This window comes from Anthonomus grandis, chromosome 8 (genome assembly GCF_022605725.1).
Source record: "Anthonomus grandis grandis chromosome 8, icAntGran1.3, whole genome shotgun sequence".
Taxonomy (NCBI): Eukaryota; Metazoa; Arthropoda; class Insecta; order Coleoptera; family Curculionidae; genus Anthonomus; species Anthonomus grandis.
The window spans coordinates 20,166,914-20,185,576 of NC_065553.1; the positions used below are offsets into that span (position 1 = coordinate 20,166,914).

At 35.1% G+C, this 18,663-nt stretch overlaps 2 protein-coding genes across 3 annotated transcripts; both read left to right on the plus strand.

The window, feature by feature from the left end:
* Positions 1–3: 3 nt before the first annotated feature.
* On the plus strand, positions 4–6,038 carry LOC126739254 (exopolyphosphatase PRUNE1). Of its 2 annotated transcripts, none has more exons than XM_050444838.1 (5): positions 4–384; positions 445–669; positions 4,995–5,263; positions 5,325–5,626; positions 5,676–6,038. In XM_050444838.1, exons 2-5 carry the CDS (start codon positions 479–481, stop codon positions 5,952–5,954), a joined length of 1,041 nt encoding a protein of 346 aa, XP_050300795.1. In that variant the 5' UTR covers positions 4–384; positions 445–478; the 3' UTR covers positions 5,955–6,038. The 2 variants fall into 2 exon arrangements, with proteins under 2 accessions (XP_050300795.1, XP_050300794.1); XM_050444837.1 differs by having other exon boundaries at positions 10–384; positions 440–669.
* Positions 6,039–10,642: 4,604 nt separating this feature from the next.
* LOC126739701 (UDP-glucosyltransferase 2-like) lies at positions 10,643–13,992 on the plus strand. Its single transcript, XM_050445494.1, has 6 exons — positions 10,643–10,939; positions 11,019–11,453; positions 12,092–12,347; positions 12,404–12,635; positions 12,693–12,912; positions 12,974–13,992. The coding sequence occupies exons 1-6, from the start codon at positions 10,788–10,790 to the stop codon at positions 13,251–13,253; spliced, it is 1,575 nt and encodes a 524-aa protein (XP_050301451.1). The 5' UTR covers positions 10,643–10,787; the 3' UTR covers positions 13,254–13,992.
* The last annotated feature ends 4,671 nt before the right edge of the window (positions 13,993–18,663 follow it).

Consider the following 18,663-nt stretch of genomic DNA (forward strand, 5'->3'; position numbering starts at 1 on the left):
GTCTTTTATATAATGGTAGAAAGAGAGACACATGAAGCAGAATATTACTATCGAGTCTGTTTCATTCAAATAGATTAGACCGAATAAAACATAAAATTTCAAATGTTTTATAAAAATATAAACTATTTCCTTTGGTCTAAATAGCTGATAAATGATAACGTACCTAGTTGAGCTGTGATAGATACATATGTGAAGCACCACTTACTAATAATTACGAAAAAGAATACACTCTTAGAACAACCAGAATACTCAAGTCCTTATTTATTATTTAATGCTAAAATAAATATTTATTAAATTTGTTCAAATAAGCACACCAACGATCAAAAAACAATGAGCCACATAACAAATCTTCAATCATTTTTGAAACATTCTCGTCAATGTTTGGTAAGTAAGTTTATGCTCACAATTGACCATAAGCGAGACACAGAACATATTTTAGAGCAGATTGTCATGTACCGCAGAATCTATACATTTTACAATGGGTAATGAATCTTGTGACTTGGATTCAACTGTAGCAGCGCTCTCTTTGGCTTACTTCTTATATAAAACAATTTTTCATAAAATAGTTATACCAATCATGAATGTTACAAAGGAAAATTTTCTATTGAGAAGTGAGAATGTGTTTGTTTTAAGAGAAGCAGGGATTTCTTTGGATGACTTAGTTTATAGGTAGGTAGGTAGGTATGTAAAAATCAATTGAAGTTAGATATTAACAGTTTTAATTCATGTTTGTTAACCCCTGTTATGTATTGTTTATTTTATTTATTAAATTATAATAAATCACACATACATAATAACATGCATCTAGATATTGCAATCCATAAGTGCAAAGATTATAAAACTTCTGAAATAGTTTTTTGGTGTTTTTTTCATTTTTGTATTTCTTTCAAACACTTGACTCACTTCAACTGTCTGAAAGAGAAAAAATACTATGACTTAGGTTTAATTAATAAGTATTTGTAAGGCTTATATAAAATTTCTGTTTCTTCCATACAGAAGATCTGATGATACCTCCTAGTATAGGTGAAACACGGTTACTGACAGTTTTGGTGTAAATTGTCTATTAGTTATTAAAAATAAGGCAAATTTAAATGATGAATTCTTCTATTTCTTTTTTTTAATTTTTGTTATATCAGATTATACAAATTCAAAAAAAAAACAAATATAAAGTGAAATGATGCCAAAGGTCCCCTACTATGCTAAGTACACAACACAAACAATCTATTACCACAGATCTAAATAGCTACGCAAGCTTGCATAGCTATTTAGATCTGTGCTAATACTAATAAATCAATAATGTTACAAATTATTACTCTTCAAATATTTCTCAATACTATAAGGCTCTCTATGATTGATATTCACCAGGAAAAAAGTCTGCCTATTTTTAAAAACAAACATCAATAGTTCAAATATGTACAGAGCATAGGTTTCTTAGATCCAAAGATGCCAGGACATGATTGTAGAAAATGCAGTTTATACATTAATCCACAGATATAACTAGCTAAAGCAACTTGCGTTAGCTAGTTATATCTGTGATTAATCTAATGACATTTCTGTGTTTTCTTGAGTTGTAGAGTTAGAAGCCCAAAAAACTATACCAAATAGGTCCCAATATTCTACCCTGAGGTACTCCTATGAGTATCCCAATGTCCCAAATTACAGCATTTAACTCATATGGGCAGATCCACATATCCCTTCGAACATACAGGCTTTTGTGAGATTAAAACTTAAGACATTCATTTCTGATAAACCATTTGTTTGGGGGTGTTTGAAATATCCAGTTTCCTTCTTACCATTTCTGCATAATCTTTTTGTTATAAACTTAATATTTTGCTCAGCAGTTTGTCCAAAGTTTTCTGTTATTTTTGGAGTATCACCTTTTTTTATACCCTTTACCATAATCATTGGATCTGTATTTTGAAGATCTTTTGTTTGCTGAACAACACTTTCGCTAGAGCGGTACCCTTCAAGGTAAAACGTAAAAGACGTTTCCCTCCCTGGTTTTCGGCGGACATAATTCGTAATATATATAAAAAGGAAAGAGCATTTCGTGATTTTAAGATTTCCAAGTCTAAACATCATCTAGAGATATTTAGATCTCTGCGCAAGACAATTAAAGCTCTAACTGCACAAGCCTACAAAATGTACATCCATAGTATTGAGAACAAAATAACCTCCGATCCGAGTGAATTTTGGTCTTTTATTCGAAGCAAACGTAATCAGTCTCAAATCCCCGGCTCAATGAAGCTTTCTAACCAATCATACAATACGCCTGACAGCATTGTGTCCGCTTTTGGAGATTATTTCAGGAGTGTATGCACGAACTCACTTCCCAGCGATCATCCTGTCGTCTCTGAACCTCCCTTAACTTGCATAGACGTCGTCGCGCTCGCGGCTACCGACATTATAATGGCGAGCAAGTGTCTCAAAAGCAAAATGACCTCTGGCCCAGATCTAATTCCTAGTTTTTTAGCTAAGGACTGCTCTGTTGCACTTACAGACCCTCTGCTCCACATTTTTAATCTGATCCTTAACACAGGTATTTTTCCCAATATCTGGAAGCAAGCTAAAGTTTGCCCTATCTTTAAAAAGGGCGATGCTGGAACAATAGAGAATTACCGCCCTATATCCATTCTGTGCAATTTCTCAAAGTTATTCGAGTTGGCTCTCTATAAATTAATTTTTCCCAAGGTTAAGTCCATGCTGGCCAATGATCAACATGGCTTTGTTTCTGGCTGTTCATGTACTACAAACCTAGCATTCTTCTCTCAGTTTGTGTGCGAAGCACTTAATGATAGAAGCCAAATCGATGTTATCTACACAGACTTCCAAAAGGCTTTTGACCAGATTGACCACTTCATCCTATTAAATAAGCTTGAACGCCAGTTTGGATTCTCCGATCGCTTGATAAAGCTCCTTAACTCTTATTTAGTTGACCGCTCTCAGTTTGTAGTGGTCGAAGGCTTTAGATCTGCTTGTTTTTCACCCACCTCTGGAGTTCCTCAGGGCTCTAACTTGGGCCCCCTTCTCTTTAACGTTTTCGCTAATGACTTGATCTCCACCCTCAATTGCTCTCGGTTAGCATATGCTGATGACCTAAAGCTTTTCCATAGGATTGACTCTATAGCAGATTGTGGTCTACTGCAAGAGAACATCAATACTGTACACCATTGGTGCACTTTGAACTGGCTTAACCTTAATGTTTCCAAGTGTAATGTGGCCAGCTACTTTCGTATCAAAAGTCCAATTGCCTTTAATTACTCAGTTAATGGAGAGTCTCTGGCAAGGTCTACCTGTTTCAAGGATCTTGGAGTCACCTTTTACCAAAAATTTTCTTTTATCCCCCACATCGAAGATACTCTTTCTAGAGCTACTCGCATGCTAGGCTTTATTATTAGAAATTGCAAACTTTTTTTGAACACTGCCACTGCCAAAACGCTCTACTATGCATTTGTTAGATCCAGGCTGGACTACTGCTCCCTTATTTGGTCTCCCATTTACAACCAGCACATTCACCTATTAGAATCAGTCCAACGGCGATTCCTTAAATGTTTGGCATTTAAGGAGGAGTAGCGTAGGAGTAGGAGTAGACTCCCCTTGGAGTCTATCCTCCAAGGGGTTTTGACCATAACCTGCTGCTCTCTAGATATACTGAACGGTCACTTGCGAAGAGGAGAGAAATGCATTCGGTGAAATTCTTGTTTAATTTACTTAACCATAAAATTGACTGCCCATCCCTTTTGCAAAGGATTTGCTTTCATATACCACGCCCAGGATCCAGACAGTGTCCAGCTTTTAACTTGGACACAGCCAGGTCCAACATTCTGTACCAGAGTCCTATTCACTTTATGTGTCAAAACTTTAACACTATTGCTGATTCTTGTGACATTCACCATGACGATTTGGCACTTATCTTGAATCACCTGCGTATGGTCGGTGGGGGAGGCTAGGCTAGGTTATTCAGTTTTTAGTTATTTAGTTTTTAGCTTGAATGCATTTATTTATCCTTTTTTTTGGTCTTTTGATTTAAATTAATTCTTGATTCTTATCCTAATTTAGTGTTGATTTTTTATTATTTATTATCTCAAGTTCACTACTTCTTTTTTTTTATTATATAGCAATTCTTTTATAGTTCTTTTATAGTTTAGTTGCATGAATCTAATACAATTCATGCTTTCGTACATTTATATATTTAATTGATTTTCCTGTAACTGGGTATATGTAACCTGTTGGAAATAAAGCTTATTATTATTGTTTGTGAATTTTTCTGTTTTTTTTTTAATAATTCCTTGAACCCTTTTTTGTTGATCATCATTATAACGTTATATCACTCTACCCCTTTGTAAATGTCGACTACTTTTGAATGAGTTATTTGTACTAGTTTCATGTATTTGTTCTATTTTTTAATTTGTCTGTGCAACTGAGTTGTATGCTTTTGGGAGTTTTTTTAATCGTGAGCTGGTTTTATAGTGATTGTTAATTATGTTAGGTTTTTTTTCAAAGCTTTTCTCTGTAACATAATAGGTACTTTTATTTTGACCCAAAATTGAGTTTTCTTGTTCCAGTTTGCCAATTTTGTAGATCAGTTTAGTGCCATGTAGTCTAAAACTAGCTTTTCTCATTTCTAACAAATCATTTGGCTCCAGTGAGTCTTTTTCAGTTAAATTATTTATGCTTTCTAGGGCACTAAGGAGGATATCGATAATTTTAGTTGTGTTTTCGGGAACAATTGCTGATTGGTTTCCAGATTTCATAATTTCTAAACCATTTTCAGTTTTACGCTGTATTTAATTTTTCATTGCTTTCTGCATGGTTTGCTATTTTTTTAACGATCAGAAATTAAGGACAGACTTGATCCAGATCTTTATCTTGTATTCCTAATGCATCTCTGTCTCTTATTTCTAATATTTCTTTCAAAGAGCAATTTTATTATTTTTCATTAACTAGTCAAATCCTTTTGCTCAAATTTGTATTTACAATTATTTCATTTACAGGGATGAAATAGATTTTGAGACAATAACATCAAAAAGTAACATCAGTTTATCATTGGTTGACCATCACATTTTGGCAGCCAAAGACAATACTTTAAACTCGTTTGTGGTGCAAATTTTCGATCATAGACCAGTGGATCTAAGCCATAAATGGGTAGAAAACGTTCAGATTAGAATTGAAGCGGTCGGCTCATGTTGCACTTTAATTGCAGATGAAATTTTGAATTCTGATGAATCAATTTTAGATAGACCGTTAGCTTATTTACTTTATCGTAAGTTTATGTCAATAACCGTTTCCTAAATTAAATTATTGTATATGGTGCCTTATTGCAGAAACTATTGTTTATGATACTATTGCCCTTAAACCAGAATACCATAAGGCTACCCCATTAGATATAGCTGTAGCTACTAAATTGGAGGAAAAATTTAATTTTGAGGAGGATAGACAAATTTTGTTTGATAAATTATGGAATGTTCATAATGATGTATCCCATTTGACCCCAAAGCAATTGCTGCTCAAGGATTTAAAAGCTGTTGAAGGAGTGTTTATACCTGGCTTACCCATGTTGGCTGAAAAATATTTAAAGCTACAGGGGTCTTTTGAAGCACTTAAAGAGTTTGCTGCGGAACGCAAAGTATGTGTAGAGTTTAATAATAAGTTTGTTTTTCATACAAGTTTTTTAGGTAACATGCCTGTTGATAGTTGGGTTGGAAGCAAGCAGTAGTGTGCAAAGAGATCTGGCAATTTACTCAAACTCGCCAGAAGATGAACTTAGATTAATATTGCTTAAACAATTGCTAGTTAAAAAGGAGGAATACGCACTAGAAGAGAGAGCAACAGACTATAAAGAACAAATAATACTTTTGCATATAAATAATATTCAGGCATCCAGAAAACAGTTGGTTCCCATAGTAAAAGAGGCTTGGCAGTTGTATGTAATAAAATTAAATAAAAATACATAATAATATTTAATTAAAATGTTTGATGAATGAAATGAAAATATGATACTGAAAAAAATTTTCTCATTAAATTACAGTTTCACTGTTTTTGATCTTTTATTCCATTTCCTTCTTACTACAAAATTCTCTTGATATATTTGTCATTCTGAATTTTATCAAATTGTAGGTTTCAACTAAACCAGAATTTTTATCTGTCAATTTTTTCCAATACTTATTTACTTACGCATTTGTTTATTCGAAGTGAATTTTTGATTATTCCATTCATTTGGAAAGTGAGTTTCATCGGGATTTTTGTCGTCAAATATATGTTCCAAATTTTAATTCCCTTATTGTTTTCAACTTGCTTATTTGCACTAGTTTCTTATTTATATATGTATAAATAAAAACGACTCATTATTTTTCTTAGTTCTAATTTCCGTATTTAAACTTTATATGTCCATCATTTTATTTATTTATAAATGTTATAATTGCCTTAACGTTTATTCGGTTTTATTGGTGGTAGATGTTGTCCAATTGCATCGCCCGGTTCAATAACACCACATAGGACTTAGGCGGCGTGAAGTGGTTCCATGGAACTCGCGTTTCGCCGCCATGTCGATGTGTCCGGTTTCCAAAGGGGAAATGGAGAAGAAAAATAAATGCACGATGGCGCCCTCACAACCGAAACTTTCCGGAGGTAAACTCGCCTCCCATTCGGATCTCCGGGCGGAGACTAGTCGAGGGAGTCCATCAGGCGGATTTAAAAGCCTAAAAATCAATTTCTGCAACATCAGAGGCCTAAACACCAATATTAATGCAGTACACCAACACCTGCAATCAAATCAGCCTCACATTCTGGCATTGGCAGAAACAAAGATGAAACCTTCAACAACAAATGTTCACCTCATTTATCCTGGATACGATCTACACACCCGATTTCGCCTAAACTTTGGATTGGCAGTATTTGTCAAGAGCGATTTGAATTGCCAGCGGGAGGAAACGCTTGAACCTGCGGACTTCGAAGTCATGTGGTTCAAAATAATAGCCAGTGGAGCTACGAAATTTATCTGCTGTATCTACAGACCACCAAGCGATACCCAATATAGGCGGCTCTTTTTGAACCTGGTTGATTGCATTAACCAACTTCAAATTGACTACCCAAGCGCCGAAATCATCGTCATGGGTGATTTTAACGTTCACAATATCAACTGGCTGCGCTTCTGCAACAAGAAGGACGAGAAGTTAAGCTATTTGCCACCATATGCGGGCTTACGCAGCTTGTGGAGGAACCTACCAGAATCCCCGATCGAGACGGCGAGTTCGCGAGTCTCCTAGATCTAGTCTTGGCTTCAGACCCTTACTCGTACACTGTATCAGTACAGGCCCCCCTAGGAACATCGGACCACAAATTGATAACAGTCTCTTGCCAGTTGGATGTTAAAACGCAGGATCCTCCGATGCCGCGGAAGGTATGGCACTATAAATCAGCAGAGTGGAACCATCTTCGGGAATTTTATCGCTCATTTTCTTGGAAAGAAGTCTGCTTTAGAACCAATAACATCTCAGAATGTGCAAACCAAATTACAGAGACGATCTTGGCAGGAATGGAAGCTTATATCCCTTTTTCTACTAAATGCGGATCAAACAACAAGCAATGGTTCAACCTGAATTGCAAAAAGGCAGTAAACACTAAAAACGCAGCATATCGCAAATGGCGTCAACATCCTTCCACCGAAAATCGGAGGAACTTTTTAACCTCCAGAAATAGCCGCAAGCGAATTATTGATGAATGCAAAGAGAGTCACAACAACAGGATCAAAAACAAATTGCTAAACTGCTCAAATGGAACAAGATCTTTCTGGTCGGTATCGAAAGCCGTTAGTCAAGGATTTGCTAAGTCGGCTTTGCCACCCCTAACAGCAGATGATGGTTCTATCGCGGTAACAGCAAGGGAAAAAGAGAACTTACTGGGTAAACTCTTCGCGTCCAATTATACTCTGCACTCGCAAGGCAAAACACCGCCATATTTGCCAAGGGTGAATTCATCGATGGGAGAAATTTCGTTTCCCCAACGAATTATAAATAAAATTCTTAGAAGCGTAGACACCAACAAAGCTTCTGGACCCAATGGAATTCCAGCCCTGGTACTAAAACGTTGTGCAGACGAATTGACTCCTCCCTTGTGTAGACTGTTCACGGCATCGTATAAGCAGGGCTCATTTCCAACAAGCTGGAAAACTGCTCAAGTGCAAGCTGTACCCAAAAAGGGTAAGAAGACGATGCCCTCCAATTACCGCCCGATTGAACTAGTTCCAGTAATATCGAAGATTATGGAGAAAGCAGTCAACCAACAACTGTTAAGATATCTGGAATCATCTGGACTAATCAGCGATCATCAATACGGCTTTCGAAAGCTTAGATCCACCGGCGATCTTCTGGCTTACGTCACACACTTGTGGACGGAGGCCTTGGAGAAGCACGGCGAGTCCCGCTCAGTCGCTGTTGACATTTCTAAGGCATTTGACAGAGTGTGGCATGAGGGACTATTAACCAAACTCTCCTCAATCGGCATACAAAACTCATTATTGAATTGGATCAAAAGTTTTCTTGAACAACGAACAATCCAAGTAGCCGTCGATGGACACCTCCGACAAATTTAACATTAACGCTGGAGTCCCTCAAGGATGCATTCTATCCCCCACCCTTTTCTTGATATATATTAACGATTTGTTAGGAACCACTGTCAATCCAATCTACAGCTTTGAGGACGATGGCACACTTATTTCCACATTTAAGTCCGCCAAACCAACGACAGCCGCAAGTTCTCAGAATCTTAGGCAGCAACAAAAAGCTTCAACCAAAAACGAGATTAGAGCAATCTTGGAGTGGGGCGGTAACAATCCGGTCAATTTAAACGCTAAAAAAACGCAGGCTGCAGTATTTACGATGAAGACTAACCTTGGTGACCCGGAGCTGGTTATGGCAGGGAAAACATTGCCAATGAAATCATCTTTACAACTTCTAGGAGTCGAAGTCACCAACAGTGTGTCCTGGCATGACCACGTTGCCGGGATCGCCAGGGCAGCTTCCAAAAAACTCGGAATGCTTTTCAAAACGAAAAAACTGTATACACTAGAACAGCTGCTGACTCTTTATAAGGCTCAAATACGCCCTTTCCTCGAGTATTGTTCGCATGTCTGGAGCTCTGCACCCAAGCATAGTTTAAAGCTGCTAGATTCTATACAGAAGAGAGCTAATCGTCTTATCGACAAACCAGAACTGACAAAGAGTCTGGAGCACAGGAGAAAGGTGGCTGATCTCTGTTTATTCTACCGTAATTATCACGGTAAGTGCTCCTCTGAGCTGGCAGGCCTGATTCCACCCAGGGCTGTTCCGGCAAGAAGGACGCGTTTAGCAGTTGCGGCTCATCAACATCGAGTCCACCTGCCTATCCCAAGGACGTTGCTGTATCGGGACTCATTCATCTGGAGAACATCTTCTTTGTGGAACGGGCTTCCACCTTACATATTTCCCGACGTATACAACCTGCAGCGATTCAAGATAAATGCCCACAAATATCTTCGAAGAGTGACATAGGACTTTCCTCTTGTGCTTGTGTTACCATTAAAAAAAAAAAAAAGGTATGAGCACGAGATTGGCTCTTGTTGTGGATGAAAGGAAGTCAGGAACTCTTCATCCTTTAATGATAATATGCGAACGACCGATTCACGGACTATCAACATCGAAATTTGTTTGGGTTAGTATAGGTTATGTTTTGTTTAGGAAGGAGTTTCTTTTAAATACCAGTAAAGGTTTAAAGCAGAGAAATGGCTAAGAAATACTGTAATACATTTTAATGGAGTTATTTTTTCGGATGTGGGAGGGATGGGAGGAATGGAGTCTCCCTCTTGTTCTTTATAATATGGGTATTCAGCAGATCGATCTGCCAGTTCATTAGTCAGTGCTCATTCAAACATGTTTTCACCGAAGTACTCTTAGGAATCGGTAAGGGTAAATTAGATTTCTGACGGGTCACATGCAGTGGTGGTGGGCCTTTGCAGCCTGTTAAAGAAGTCAGCGTCAAGATCTTCTGTTCTTGTTACAAAGTGCGTTCTGCAGCACTCTATTTGAGGAACATTGACAACGAATCTAACTTGAGCTTCCGTCATCTAGCAATAGTGTAAACATTTTACTACACACCTCTGGCCGTCGCCATTCATTGTCCTTCTCCTCTTTATTGTCCTATTGTGTTACCGCAGCATTGTAACTAAGGAGCTTTGTTTAAAGATTAAGATCGTGTTATAGTGAACTCGTTTTAGCAGTGGGCCAAAAACAGGTCTGAATATCAAATTCTCTTTGGTGGTTGTAATGATCATAATGATCATATTTTAATCGGCTTATAGTTCCATGACTGAGGCAGACTGAAATTTGGTTTTGTTGTGAACTCTGCGACGTTAAGTTAAGGATATTAAATATATTTAATTATTCTAATGGTATATCTATAAGATATATATAATATTCGACGATGTCCGAATCTTTTTGGTTTCTGCTTATATAAAGAATCCAAATCCAATAACACTCTGACAAAATTGGTGTGTCTGACAAATTTGGCTAATAATCTTACTATTACAGAATCATTTTGTGGTTAAATTAAAATCCCCACTAATTACGCCACTGAACAGAAGCTTTTGAGAAACTTACACAGTGAAAATACTATTACACAATCTAATTTGTTGTAGTTACATGAACGCATTGATAACCGGCTACGATAATTTTGTACAAATATATTTATATTAGCACAAAATTATCGTAATATATATTAATACTCAGATGAGCGGTTAGATTTTAACCGTTAAGATGCTTTCATATTCTAAATTTTTAGTAGTGGTTTTAGCAGTAATTCTATGGGGAGAGTCTACGGAATGTTCCAGGATCTTGTGTGTTTTTCAATTTCCATTGACTAGTCATCAAGCCCCATTTCAAGAAATTGTCACAGGATTGTCTTTAAGGTAAATAAAAAAAATCGATTTATAATCCTTCTATTAATATATTAGTCATAAAATCACATATTCAACCATTAATTTTTAGAGGTCATAAAGTGGTATCTGTTACGGCTAAACCCATAAGAGACCCAAAATTAACCAACTTACAAGAAATCGACGTAAGGGAAAAAGCTATCGCGGCGGTATCCAAATACGGCTTACCAGCCAAGATGTCTATAGACATCCCGATCCACCATAAAATCCCGATGTTATTCGCTGTCCAAAACGATTTGGCCGAGGTGATCTTTGACAATGAGGAATTCAAGAATATCTACAACGATCCCAATCAGAAATTCGATCTGGTCATCACACAAATTTATGCGAGTCCAATTTTTTTCGCTTTGGGTAATAAACTGAATGCACCAGTGATCGGAGTCAATTCGATGGGTGGATGGCAAGGTACCCATATTGCTATTGGAAACCCTAATCCGCCGGCGTTGTATAGTGATATGTGGCTACATTATAATGGGGATGATTTAACGTAAGTATGTATGATGGCTGCGTTAGTGGTGAGATAGTACTTCGAAATGTCACCAATAGAATGAAAAGCTTGACTCTTTTACCTGAAATGTATCAACTTGCAACAAAGTATTTGTGTATTCCTTGTACTTCGAATCCGTTTGAGAGGGTGTTTTCGAGCATGAATTTAAGAACAAATATAGCCTTTTTCCAAAACATTTACATGAAATATTTTTCTTAAGTCTTCATAAATTCCGTCAGGTAACTATTACCATTTAGAAAGACTATTGTGGGAAAACATTTTGTCCCTAAAATGCTTAGTCATCGCTTGCTGAATATCGAACATTTTGCTTCCTTTTGTTGTTTGATTGTCAGTATCTGTATAAACATTGATTGATATTGTATCTCCATGTTGCTGATCTGAAAAATTTAATTTGTATTCCATCAATAGCATCTATTGACTTGATGATATGATGGTATGGGCTTCAATTAAAAATCATTAATTTATATGCCATTCAAAAAATCTTAAGTTAATTCATGTTTCTATAACATTATTTCTTTTAAAAATGTGTAGATGCAAGACAAAAATCGTTTTAAGTTTTTTTTATTAGATTTATTTAAAAAACTTATTACTAACTCTCTTTAATTATTCCTTTTCAGATTTTACGAACGAATTAGGAGCACTTTATATTTCTTATGGTCGCGACTCTACGTTCACTTCATTGCATTGCCAGAATGCGACAAAATAGTCAAGAAGTACTTGGGAAATGACCTTCCATACATAGCAGATATAGAGAAGAACCTTAGCGCATTATTTTTGAACATAAACCCAATCATTTATGCGGTCAGACCTATGGTACCTACAATAGTATCTATGGTGTTTATTCATGTTAAACCTCCAAAACCTTTACCAGAGGTCCTTATATAGAAAATGTAAATGTATAAGATAATACTTATTTATGTGTATTTCAGAATATAAGACAAGAGATTGAATCAGCTTCAAACGGGGTGATTTTTTTGAGTTTAGGGGACACAATAAAAACTGTCAATGTCCAAACCGTTAATAACAACATATTTGGGCTTTTATTAGAGGTTTTAGGTGAACTCCCTTATAAAGTACTAATGAAGTATGAAAACGATGTACTGCCAGGAAAGCCTGATAATGTTGTTATAAGAAAGTGGTTACCGCAGCAAGACATTTTAGGTAAACATCCGATAAAAGTGTTTTTAAAATAAATGAGTTTGAATTTTAAACTTTTAGCCCATCCAAACGTCAAGTTGTTTATTACGCAAGGAGGCCTCCAATCCGTGGAAGAAGCCATAGACAGAGAAATGCCCATGTTCGGACTGCCCCTAATATCAGACCAAGAAATGGATTGTAAACAGTTGGCCAAATGGGGCGCAATGGTGAAAGTCGATTTCAGAAACACTACCAAAGAGGAGATTAAACGGGGCATTTTGGAAGTAATTAGCAACCCCGTGTAAGTCCATTTGCTGTATTATTAAATCGTTAACTATTGAAAACTATATATTTTTATTTAGTTATAAACAGAACGTGCAGAAAATAAAGAAGATCTTACGGGATGAGCCGTGGACCAGTTTGCAAAAAGTGATTTGGTGGTCGGAGTACGTGATTCGCCATAAAGGGACGAGACATTTGAGAAGCCCTACGATTGATATTGAGTGGCCCAAGTATTTGTTGCTAGATGTTTTAACCGTGTTAATCGGTGGGCCACTTTTGTTTCTATTTGTTTTAGTTCGAGTGGTTAAAAGGGTGCTGAGTAGTAAGAAAAAGGTCGATAAGGGAAAGAAAAGATTATAAAAAACTTGTTATATTTTAAGGTGCTAATAATTTTGACACCCTATTTTGCACTCAATCTTTAAAGCGTATAAAAAAAAAATAAATATTCAGTAGTTGTTCATAGTATAGTACTAAGATTAATATTTTTTAATGTGAGTAAATAAATTAGGTAAACGAAAATTAAATTTGACTATTTTAAACTATTAATAAACCGTGAAATTATATAAAAAAAGTATTTAAAGTATTGTCGAATTATGAAGGAGTTTTGAAGGAGGTATTATATAGCAAGATAATTTTTGTGTATATTTTTAATTTAATATAATTTTACTTTAATTACCTTGATAACGGTAGTAGATATAACTACCGAAAAGTTGCTTCAAATTAGGTATTTTTTTAAAAGTTTTCTTCTCGTTGTTTTTATCGTTTTTTAATTTTAATATTCATAACAAAGTTAGGTAGGATATTGAAAAGAGGAAACGAACTCAGAGATTAATAGATTAAACCTCAGCTCCTAGGTATATAAAAAATCTATTATACCTCAAGTAAAATATTGTATTTAAAACTTATTGAAATGAAATTAAATTAAGTATATCGAACGATATCATTACAGATTTGAGTTTATATTTGAGGCGTCTCACTGCAAAAGGGGCTATATCCACTTCCGCTAATTTCTCAGGAGATGCAAAAAACTGTAGCAAGTAAAGTATGATGCATGATTTGTAGCAACATTTAATGAAATAAATTTGTTAAACTAATTAAATTTGTTTTTCTACCCTACCGATTTACACTTTAATTGCTTCTTGGTCAATCAATTTTATTTTTTTTTAGCACCATTGATAGCATAATGAATGCCCTTTAAAATAATGTATCACACCATGGGGTAGCCATTTGACATACCAAAGTTTGGCGTAAATAAAATATTCATTATTTCTAGACATTTTCGCTACTAACTATTTGCTTACACATTTACCTATTTCATTTTTTTTGGTACCGTTAAATAGAGAATTTTACGCTCCTTACTATGATGTATCACACGATGGTTGGATGGGAATGGGAAGAAAGTTATTAAGGGTGGATCGTTTTGAAATGAAAGCACTGTATATTTCGAAAATATTGTTTTTTGTGACAATTAAAATGAAAATAAGACTCTAGTGATAATATTTTTAAAAAGACACGTTTCTTTTTCTTCTTCGCATATTTTTTTTTTATTTGTTAAGGGCTAATAGGGTTCTTTTTTGGATTCCTTTGAATGTTTTATTTATTTAAACTGGGCCTCTTAAGTTTTACTGATTTAATTTTTGCCTTTTCTTAAAATTACTATTACAGAAAAGATAAACAAAATGTATACCATATTCAAGGAAGATACGATTTTTAAAAGATTTTTAAAGTTTCCCAAGTATATAATTTAAGAATCGCAATGATAGAAAAAATGTAAAGGGTTCTTTTATTTGTACAGAACATTTTACAAGTAAAAGAACAGAACAAGAGAAAAAAGTCTTATTAGTTTAAGATTCAGATGCTTAGCATGCTCTAAATGTCCTATTTCAAGCAATCAGAATACAGTTCCATATACGACCAGTAGAAAATAATATTGAAGATCTTAAAAATGTTAAGTTACTCTTGTCTAAAAAACCTAAAATACCATTCTGCTACTGAAATTGCAATAAGAAGAAACAACTTAAATGTCAATGCGACAAGCCTTTGGCCAGCCGAAAGACACGGAAAACTTAAACTAGTACTGGTAAAAATTGAGATCAACAATGTGTTTGTAGTGATTACAGGATAAATTCAAATCATGAAGAAGATTAAATCGCGAAACGTCACCACCGCGAAATTTAATCCTGAAATCAGCGAATAGAGAAAAGATTTTTGGATAATATTATATCATAATCACACATTGGAAAATTCATGAAAAGAATGCTATTTAGCTTTAAAATTTGGATATAGGGCCATTTGCTGTAACCAAATGGATATAGGAACCTTTGCCACAGTCACATAAGGATATAGGGTGTTTTAATATAATAATGCAATTTTAATGAATAAACAAAACGCCTTTTATTTTTATTATTTAAAGGTGTTTACAAAAATTAAAAACAAAACTCTGTAAAAAAATAAAAACAAATAATATTTTGACAAATTTACACTCGATCAGCAAGTTGCTCATTTTCATGTCCCTCACAAAACTCATTTTCTTCAAGATCTTCTGCTTCATGAATTGCTGTCAGGGTTTCCAACACATTTTGGTAGAAAGGGCATTCCTCCATTGTGGTCCAGGTTTCGCAAAAGTGTTTTTTCAGAAGATTCTTAAATAATCTTAAATCTTTACTGCTTTAAGTGTCACTCCCAGAGGTATCTGACCTGGCAATGTAGCAGATTTAATTTTTATCCCTTTTTTTACAATTAATTTTCCAGTGGATATATTTCTATTATAAGATGTTTCTTCCCGGAGCAATACATTTTGCTGTGCAGATTTGTTAAGGATAAAATGTTAGGCTTCATTAAATTTAAAATGCCAGGATCCAGTTTTTTTAAAGTAAGTTTCTGCGAAAGTCTTCCAATCATAAATATTTAAGTCAGTTCCAGGCCTAAAAATAGTAAAATGCTCTGAAAAAATTGTCTCATATTCTTTTGAATTTATTATCACTGGTAACTTACGCAATTTCTTTTCTATAGAAGCAAACACGCGGTCAGCGGGTAAGAACGAGTGTCCAGTAATAGGAAAAATAACTTGTATTTCCTTAATGTTTGGAGGTGCAACTTTTGCTAAAAAATAGTGCAGCATTCCGATCATAATCGAGTTACGATTTTGAACACCGCATCCATCGTATATGCTCGTGCTCCATCCAAGTATAACAAAATACATTTTCAGGAGACAAACCGTCTTTTGAGCTTCCCTTCACAATGAAAACATTGTAAATGTAAATTTGTCGACTATAGTATGCCGTCTGATCTTGAACTTTGGGTAAAACTAATTTTTTTTGATAATCAAAACTGAGTGTTAAAAGATCCTCTCTCTCTTTTCTTGCAGTTTTCTACAAAAATCTTTATATCGCGTTTTATGAAATGCCATGTCAGTCATGAATTTATTTTTCGTTTGGGCATTGGTTTCATTTTTAACTTTATCTTTTAATACATTTAGAGCAGGCATCTGTGGTCGGCGTGCCAAAGCCAATGATATATTCAATGGTAAAAATCTTTTGAAAAAATGTTTTTTTTTGATTTTAACAATTCGTCAGGCTGTTCATTATTGTAATTTATTAATACTAAAAGTTCCTCCAGGCAAATATCGTCGGTTTGCAGACTTACCTCGAGAATAATGACTTTCACAGCATTTCAATTTTTCTATAAACCCTCTAATAGCGGTTTTCTTCCTCTCATAGAGATGATTAGGTCTTGCTCCATCTCTCCTATCCACTGGCATTCTACCCGTATTTAGAAATTTTCGAGCTAAGCCTTGAATTCTTTTCCGTGAGATTTGAAGAATATCAACAAAGGTTTGCTGACATACACATAAAAAAAAATAAAAAATAAAAAACGACTTTATACTCGGTGAGATTCAGCACAGCTGTTGCTAGCCGAGTATTCATAGCAAAAACAAAATATAAGATTTCAATAATTACAACAACGTCGAAACATACAGTAAGGTAAATTAAATATTCAAATAAATAGAAAATACAACTGAAAATTGTCCCTAAAAAATCTACAAAACAAAAAGTAAATCAAAATAAAAAATAGTCTCTAACAACACAAAATAGTCTCCAGTCTACCAGACAAAAGTAAATCAAAAGCAAAAAAAATAAGGCAAAATTCTCTCCAGAATCCACAAGACAAAAACAAGTGATTAATCAAAAAAAAAAAAAAAAAAAAAACAATAAATAAAGTGATTAGTATTTAGAAAAAAGGTAACTTTTATACTTCTTTTTAAAAGTCGAAGTTGATTGATTAAACATTTTTATGTTTCCAGGCAAATGATTTAATAAATTAACAGAAGTATAGCTAAAGCAAGATTTAAAGAAGCTTCCCTTATGCCTTGGAATTTCATAATAGTCTCTATATCTAGTATCTCGGTTATGAAGGCTTGATCTAGGTGTAATTTTTGCAAATAGATAGTTTGGCGATTCAGTTTTGAGCATCCTATGAAGAAAAGAAGCAAAATGAAGCTGCTGTCTGCCCTCAATACTTAACCACTGAAGCTCCTTTAGTCTATGGCTGACGTGATCTTTTAAGCGTAGATTAAAAATAAGTCTTATGCAGGAGTTTTGTATTTTTTGTAACTTGTACTTACTACTCATATCAAAACAAGGGCCATAGACAAAGTTGCAGTAGTTGCACCGGGACAAAACCAGGGTCTCACATAACTGCTTTTTTATACCGAAGTTGAGAAAGTGCCTGCTTTTATATAAATTACGCAATGAAAAATAGGATTTTTGTTTAACCCTTGAAATATGTCCCCTAAATCTTAATTTTTCATCGAACCAAACTCCCAAGTTCTTGTACTCTGCAACCACTGGTATATCAACACCACCCATTTGAATTTTTATATTCGATTTAGCCCACCCGGTATTTGGCCCAAAGAACATTACTGCGGATTTATTGGGATTTAACTTTAAACCGTTATTATTTGAATATGTTAATATACTATTTAGCGTTTCATTAAGTCTGTCTTCAGCCGCCTTAAAATTATTTTTTGAGAATTCTGCTCCTATTTGGGTGTCATCAGCATACTGACTTAGGTTGCAGCCTCTAACAGATTTCCACATGTCCGCTGTAAAAATAATAAACAACAGTGGCCCCAGTATTGATCCTTGTGGCACACCCCTCTCCACGCGAAGACTTTCAGATTTATTATTATTTAAAGACACACGCTGCCATCTCCCCTCCAAATAATCCCCGAGCAAATCTAAAGTTATTTCTTCAAAACCATAATATTTCAGCTTTGCTCGAAAAAGTTTTGGATCAAAAGTATCGAATGCCTTGCTAAAGTCGAGAAACACAACCGCGGACGTATATCCACGATCTGATGCCTTAATTATGTTATCAAGAATATTGAGCAGGGCCGTTGCTGTACTAAATCCCTTACGAAAACCAGACTGGCCCTCAAAAAGTAAATGATTTTCGTGAAAATAAAGCAGCATTTGCTTATATATAAGCCGCTCATATACCTTAGACAAAACACTCAAAAGGCTAATTGGCCTCAAATCTGACAGTTGTTTTACACCTGGAGTTTTTGGTATAGGAATAACAATAGCTGTCTTCCACTGAGATGGAAAAACACCCGTTTCTATTGATGTATTGAATATATTGGTCAAAAATGGAATAACAAGAGGACAGCATAGTCTAAGCATGGAAAGAGTTATGCCATCAGCGTCAGCAGCATTCGATCTTAGTTGGGATAGAGCACTTTCAACATCCTTTTCAGTAACAAGATTTA